Source organism: Natator depressus, chromosome 8 (genome assembly GCF_965152275.1).
Source record: "Natator depressus isolate rNatDep1 chromosome 8, rNatDep2.hap1, whole genome shotgun sequence".
Lineage (NCBI taxonomy): Eukaryota > Metazoa > Chordata > Testudines > Cheloniidae > Natator > Natator depressus.
The window spans coordinates 97,123,926-97,131,823 of NC_134241.1; the positions used below are offsets into that span (position 1 = coordinate 97,123,926).

The 7,898-nt window shown below is 36.3% G+C and overlaps 1 protein-coding gene across 1 annotated transcript in view; it reads left to right on the top strand.

Annotated features, from left to right (window-relative positions):
• Positions 1–7,898, top strand: part of FAF1 (Fas associated factor 1) — a 301,930-nt gene that overhangs the window by 156,380 nt on the left and 137,652 nt on the right. Inside the window, exon 8 of the mRNA XM_074961760.1 lies at positions 2,772–2,858. Coding sequence (XP_074817861.1) covers positions 2,772–2,858 — 87 coding nt within the window. The remainder of the gene's footprint in view (positions 1–2,771; positions 2,859–7,898) is intronic.

Here is a 7,898-nt window from a genome sequence, read left to right on the forward strand (position 1 = left end):
CGTTAGCCTAGGGGAGTGCAGTGAGTTGTGAGGCAGGTCAGAGATTTCTTCTTTTGACCGTTGTTTGTATTTCTGTGCACTTCACAGACCTTCTTATTGACCTAAGTCTCATGCCCCAACCTTAGAAAACAGTTAAGTATTAGCCCTTGTGATTTTACAAACAAACTAATGGAGAGGTGTTCGAGGTCACTTCAAATAGATTTGGGATAAGAATCCAAGTCTCCAGTATCTTATCCACTCAGCTACACTGCCTTTCAGGTTGAATGTATTTTAGTGATTTTACCTCTAACCACTACATGACATGCCCTTCCCAAATCTAGGAACAGAAGTCAAGATTTATGATCTCCAGAATTCTGCCTTATTTTTTTTTTATGTAGAATATTGGAGATCAGAAATCTTAAGTTCTCAAATGATTTGAATTCAAGTTGAATGAACAGATCTGTCTTCTAATTTAAAGAGGTCCTGCTCTTTCAAATGGTCACCCAGTGCTCGCTAAAGTGATATGGTCATTTGTTCTGAATACCTACTAACTTCATTGTGAGAACCATCTTTGGCTTCTATCCAATGAAAACAGAATGGGAAAGCCAACAGGCATTCTACCTCATAATGTACCAGATTTGGTTCAGGACTGTACATCATGGAGGCACATAATGCACTTGGTGGCCTCTACACTGTCCAGACAGCATAAAAACAAATATTCTACTGCTGATTAGCGAATAGCTGTGTAATCCACTGGCAAAGTGTCAAATCCCCCTCTAGTGGTGGTTCTATGTAGAGCTGTGGTTTTAAACCTTTTTTCATTTGCAGACCCCTAAAAATTTTTGAATGGAGGGACAGACCCCTTTGGAAATATCTGATGTAGCCTGCAGACCCTCAGAGGTCCGCGGACCACAGATTGAAAACCACTATCTAGAGGGTAATATTTGCTCCTGTAATCTAAGTGGCAGAGGTCTGTGCTTGGGGTCCAAAATTCTAGGATTCAAACCCTCTTGATGACCCATATTGTGGGGAAGACCTTATGGTTGCATGTAATAGATTTTTTCCCTATTTTGTATATTAAAAACAAAATACAACTGGTGTATTTAACCCAGGGTGAAAAAACATCCTCTAAAACAGGTTATATCCTTAAAGCCTTTATAACCTGTCAGTTGTGGTGCACTGTGTAACAAATTACAGGTGTTACATGTTTTGTTTACTGATGTGACACAGTGGTAAGTTTGAAGGTTGTGAAGGATGCCTCTTAGTTTATTTGTGTTGATGTGATAGTAACTTGCTTTGTTGGGTAAAAAATGATTTTCTGTGGTAGACGACAAGAAAAGCTCAGGAAACTCAGTTTCTCTGTTGGTCTCTACACCACAAAAGGTTCAACCTGGCATTCAGATTTCTGCTGTTAGCACTTTACCTGTCCAATTGCTGATCCAAAGGGGCAATGTTTGCATACACTTATGCACAGGCTGTCTTTACACATATTCAGTCATAAGGTGGCTCTAAATAAGCCCTAACAATTAATCCATAGGCTGTGAGAATACTTGGAATTATTAAATATATCACTGCTAGACAAATTCAGATTGGAAATAAAACATAAATTTTGAACAGTGAGGGGTAATTAGCCATTGGAAAAATTTACTAAGTGTCACGGTGGATTCTTCATCACTGACCATTTTTGAATAAAGATTAGATCTTCTAAAAGATGTACTGTAGGAATTATTTTGGGGAAGTTCTGGGGCCGGTGTTATACAAGAGGTCAGGCTAGATTATCACAATGGTCCCATCTGGCCTTGGAATCTATGATATCTTTCTGTCTGTGAGACAGATTATATAATTATTTTAAACCAAAAAATATTATATGAGTTTGTGATTTTAAATAAATGCTAATTGCAACTAATGTACAAGGATTATCTGGCTTTAAATAGGCACAGAATGCCAGTTTTGTTACAATTTTGGTGGGGTTGTAAATTGTCATATTCTGTGGTGTCCTGCCTACTGTCTTTTCAGTTTCCACACTTCTCTCAAATTGACAACCAATCATGTTTCTTAAGCTTATTAGTTCACAGTAGTTGTCTTTAGCAAAAAGTAAAAACACAGAATGAATTGGCTTAAAGATAAGTGACCTTTTTTAAAAAAAGGAAATGTATGACATTTGTCTTCCCAACTGGAAGTATTACTCTTGATTTGTATTTTCATGTTTCCCTCTTTAATATTTTCATTTTTATTTAGATACCCCTTTTTAAAAAAATGTACGGATTTATGTGGTAGCCAGCTACGTTTGATTCCTGCTTAAATCTACCCGGAATTTAGGATTTCTAGGATGAAAATAGAGTAGGTTAACCAGCAGCGTTTATAACACATTATCTTTTTGTTCTCCCCTTTTCCTATCCCCCATGGTATGTTTTCTTAATTTACAATCCAAATTCACCTGGCTGGAAAATCTGTCTGTATCTGTTTTGTAAAATGTCATGCACATCCACGATACTCTGTAAGTAATAATAACAAGAAACTATAATGTGTTTGTTTAATGCAGTTTGTTCATTTAGATTCCAGGTTAGCTTTTTTTTCAACAGCAGTCCATTTTACTTTCAGGTAGAAATCTGAGTTTTTGAATGTTGCAATAAGTAATTTAAAAAATAATCAATATAAATTAAAAAGCCTCCTCTAGTGATGAAAATAAAGCAGACGGACTGGAAGACCTCTTGGGGTCCCTTCCAGCCCTACATTTCTATGATTCTATGTTAAGTGCATTTTGAAAACATGTGTTTACTTTTTTTTAATAGGTAAAGCGGAATGTGTATGACCTAACTAGTATCCCTGTTCGTCACCAATTGTGGGAAGGCTGGCCTCCTTCTGCCACAGATGACTCAGTAAGTAGTTTCACCTCTTTTCACTTTTTCCAGTCAACATGTGACTGTTCACAGATTTATTATCCAACTCAGGTAAAAGCCTTTATTGTCCTTTGTTCAGAAAGTACAGCAATGGTAAGAGTGCAGGTAATTTAGGGCTTTATCCTTTGAGCTTCCTCGTCCTGATCCCAGCAATGAACTGAAACATGTAAGGTTTCAGAGTAACAGCCGTGTTAGTCTGTATTCGCAAAAAGAAAAGGAGTACTTGTCGCACCTTAGTCTCTAAGGTGCGACAAGTACTCCTTTTCTTTTTGAAACATGTAAGTAGTTCCATGGAAGCTATTCGCATGGGCAAACGTAAGTGCATGCTTCAGTGCATTGTTGGGTTGGAGCCAAAGTGCCTGGTACTCTTAAGGATCAAGCCCTTGTTGAGATGAGAAATTAATGGGAGTACTTGTGATGGTATGCACTTTGGTTCCAATTCAGGAAAGCATCCTTGTTTAGAAAAGCACTTAAAACACATGTTTATGTATATTCCTGAATTGGACCCAGAGCCCCAATACACCAAGGTACTTAAGCAAATGTGTAACTTCAAGCAGGTGAATCGTCCAATTGAAGTCAATGGGACTACTTGCATGTTTAAGTATATACTTCACTATCTTGCTGAACCAAGGACTATACTCAGCTGTAAGACTTTAAAAGGTTGTACCTAAAATTAAGCCACCAGTATACACAGAATACGTATAAATTTGTAGCTGATTAGAATGGGGAGGACATTATTTCCATTTCCTACCTGGTAATTTTAAAATTCCCAATATTTAAAATCAGAGGAAAATATTCATTTGTTCTTGTTGGCTGATTCTGCTACAGTTCTGACTCACTAGTTAATTAGATATTTTTGCCTACCATTTCATATAATCATAGAGAGTCTAAATGTAGAAAGATGCTAGACATTATATCCCACCTTCTGCTAATGCACAATTGCTCCCTACAATATATTTCAGAGCATTTCTTTCTTTTTTGCTTTAGCTGTTTCCATTTTCCCCTAAGTAATACATTGCTAATACTGGTGAGTGGGGCTGCAGGTAGAAAGAGGTTGAAATGGAGCTTGTAGTTAATTAACTTCGCACGAAGCTTTTGTGGGAGTGACCAATCTTTGCATAAAACAAAATGCTACATTTCTAAAAGTGTTCAGTATAAAGCAGATTAAATCTGACATTCTGTAAAGTGAAAATAAAACAAGAATTTGCCTTCTGTAAATAACAATACTTTGAAGATATAACTATTGATTTCTAGTGAAGTCCTCCAAAAATAACTGCTGCTGTTTGAATGGTGAATGCCACATTTTAAAAAAATGTTGTGTAAATGATTTAAGCCAATGAAGCAACACAAAGACTGACCACATTTTTAACATAATTGCAAAATATCTCTTTGTTTGTGCTTGCAGCTGTAGTAGCTAATTTTGAGATACGTGCAGGGATCTGTGCCTGTGTATTGGAGAGCAGAAATCGAGACTTTAGGTATGATTATTTGATATAACAAATATGGTCCCATATAGGTAGTCACAACCTTTGAAGTGTGGGTGCATTTTAGCATCTTTTACATTTAAAATTAAGCAAAAAGGTTTAGAAATCCAGGATTTCTGATTCAGGATCCAACAGCTGCTTTTAGTAAAAGCAAAATAAACAAAAAGAAAACCACCCTGCAAGATGGGATATCCTGCATGTCTCAAACTCATAAATCTGTTTTTAAGTCTGTTTTTACAAGTGACATTGTTGCAGGTGAAGTTTTCCCTTTTTCATGTCTAATGAAATTGGCGAATGTTGAGTCATCTGCTCCAAGGCAGGAGAGTCCTCAAAGCTCACTGCTTAAATCTGATGCAGCTGAGACATGTCAGCTGTGTCAACAGATCTGTATGTGTTACTAACAAAAATATAATTAATTTCTATCTGAAATTAGAGGCCATAACTTAATACTATGAAGATTTAACATTAGCGAGAATTATCTGGAAAGTTCGACTTGCCAGTTACATATATTAAGTAATAGTTTATCTGTTTAAGTTGCTCTTCAATTTAATGGCAGATTTTTTTTTCAATCACTTTTGATTGTGCTATATAGAGTTCTCAGAGTTGTGTATTGTATACAAGTATGGTACTAATTCACAATTAAAAACTAAAGGAGGACTTGATTAGAATACTTTTTTCATTTACATTTTATGCAGCATAAGAAATACTTTGTAATACCACGGGAGGTTTTTTCAGTGCAGTTCTCGTTAACCTTTGGCTTAGCAAACAGAACAACTAAATAGGCTTCCCATAATTGGATTCCTGTATCATCTTGAGTCTCTTATGAACCAGAGAGACTTCAGTCTTCTGGCATTATCAGGAAATTCAGTGAAGTCAATAGTTACTTATACATTGTTGCATTTAGAGTTAAAATAGATTCTTTGCTTATAGTTTTATTTATAGAAATATGGAATACTGTCTGAATTGTCAATAACTCTTCCAGTTCTTTTTGCACACTTTCACTAGGGAACTAGGTACCTAAAACTCTACAAGTAGGGGAATGTTTTCATGCTGTGACAGTTTAACTGTGAGAAACAAGACACATACAAGCCAGCAGAAATCTCATTTTACACTTTTAACAAGGACACATTTTTAGTTACAAGAGGGTATGAATAATTTTAACACTGTGAATTATGTTTGTTCCTCTAATTAAAATGCAAACAATGTTAATGTATGAGGTTTTTTAAAATCATGTTTTCTATTTTTATGGGGGTGTTACTTGTGGAACAAAATTAATATTAAAGATTGTGGTGTTCTTGATATTTTGCTGATATTTACCATTCTCTGCCATTGATTGATGGCACTTTTAGCAATTAGAGTAGAATGTTTAAAAATTAATGGTTCATTGTAAATAACTTACAGGCAGTGCAAAATGTTTATTTTAACTTCTGGTGATTGTACAGATCTAAACATTACACATCTTGTAAAGTGAGAACCAAGACAGAATATTCCACCTAAACCTGTGTAAAATGTGCTACACTTTCTTTTCTTATATAAGCATATATGAACTTTTAAGATTGTTCGGATCATTGTGTCATAATCGCCCATTTAAATTCACACTAACTTTATAAAAATCACCCTCAAGATTAATACTCTAGTATTTTAGTAAGAGTTTTCAAATACTAAAATATTGTGATTTTCTTTACTTTAAAAAAAGAGGAAAAAAATTCATACTAATTTTTCAGGCGTCTCTTATCTCATCTGGTTACCTATGAATGTTTGGGTTGAAATCTTGGCCCCATTGAAGTCAGTGGGCTTTCTGTGTATTTCATTGGGACCAGAATTTACTCCCCGATTTTTGTGCTACTCTCACTAACCTGAAACCACTAGACCCCAGTGGTTATTTTTTTTTACCAAAGTTATTCCTGGTCATGTCACATACAGTTTGAGCTAAGCCTTTCCTAGAAAGGAGTTCACTGTTTTCCTTAACACAAGTCATCCCAATATGGCTATGAGAAAGATCTGCTTTTCCCATAAACAGCAATAGATGATTTCTCAAAGTGAAATTCAACCCTGTGTAGAAATATACACAAAGCCAATGCACTACTTAAATCCAATGTTTCCAATTCCTAAGAATTTATCTCCGGTAATTGGCCTCTAATGTGTGAGATCTTGTGAAAATACAGAAATCTCCTGGCTTTGTGATTTGGGGGAAACAAACTGAGAGAGAGAAAAAGAGCGGGATTCTCCTACACAATGTCCTGTTGCCAATGGGAATGCGTACTGAGCTGCAAGCCAGGATTTGATGAGTTCTAGCCCTACCTCTTCTACTGACTGCTGTTAATGTTTCTGTTCCCTTCACAGCCCTTATTGTTAATCAAGGTCCTGTATCTCTATGTTAGGAGAGGTAACGATGCTTTACCTATTATACAGATAAAAATAACTGATAGTTTGTATAAGTTGGGAATAGAACTCCCACATCTCTAGTAGAACAGTTGACACCTTGTTGTTCAGAAAGAACATGCTAAATTATGTACTTGTGTAACCCACACTAACACAGTGTGGCTTGGTGTCACCTTCCAGTGGTTAGACCACATATGGAGGTTTATGACAGTTGCTGTTTTCATGCTAACAGATCTGGTTCTTTAGGTAAACTAATACAGATTTGTGCTTTTGGATCTAGAATTCACTGGTTTATTCTCCACAGATGATCCAAAATTTTTTGTTACATATAGATACTTTGTCTACCCACTTGATCATGCTTTGCCTCCAGAGCCAGGAATCAACACCAGGAAAACTGATGCCCAGTATTCCAGTGCTAATTCACAAATAGTTGAGTGACCCACTGGTAAGGTGGTGGTGTCTCCCTGTCTGAATCAGAGGGTAAAAAAAATGCTTTCTCACTACCATTAACTGTTGTGGAAGTGGAAGGGGTCTGTGCTGTGGACCTGAAGGTTATAGGTTCAAACCATGCTGATGACTCATGAGGCAATGTAAGTGTGTGTGTGTGTTTATACACACCACAAACATTAGTATAAAGTTTGGGAATAATAGTTGGAACAATTCTATATTGAAAAATGTATTTAGAAGAGAATTTGGAAGTTGTCAATATTTGTTTTACTGTATTTGAGTGTTTGTATTTTAGTTAATGGGAGCTATAACATTTGACAGCGGGCTGGGGCACTTGGTGGTTTATTGTGTTTTGAGGCTGAGAACCGTGTATAGGAGATGTTGCCTGTGTGTCCAGAGAGATAAAAACTTTGCCTTTTATTAGATGCAAAAAGATGAGAATTTGAATGAACAAACTTAGAGCATCTCACTCTTGAAGGTGTAATGTTACAACTTGTGTGGGACTAGATGCTTTAGGACATTGTTAATGACCCACAGAGCTTTTCACCTGTAGATCATAAATTTGAATCCAGCCTCTCTCAGCAGAAAGTAGAAGCTGTTCCATCTAATAAATCTTTGGTGGACTCTGCATGGAAAAGTTTGGGCTCCAGTTCCAGCTTCCACGTCACAAACTCACTGCTGTACTTTGTATGGTTGTAAGATCTGT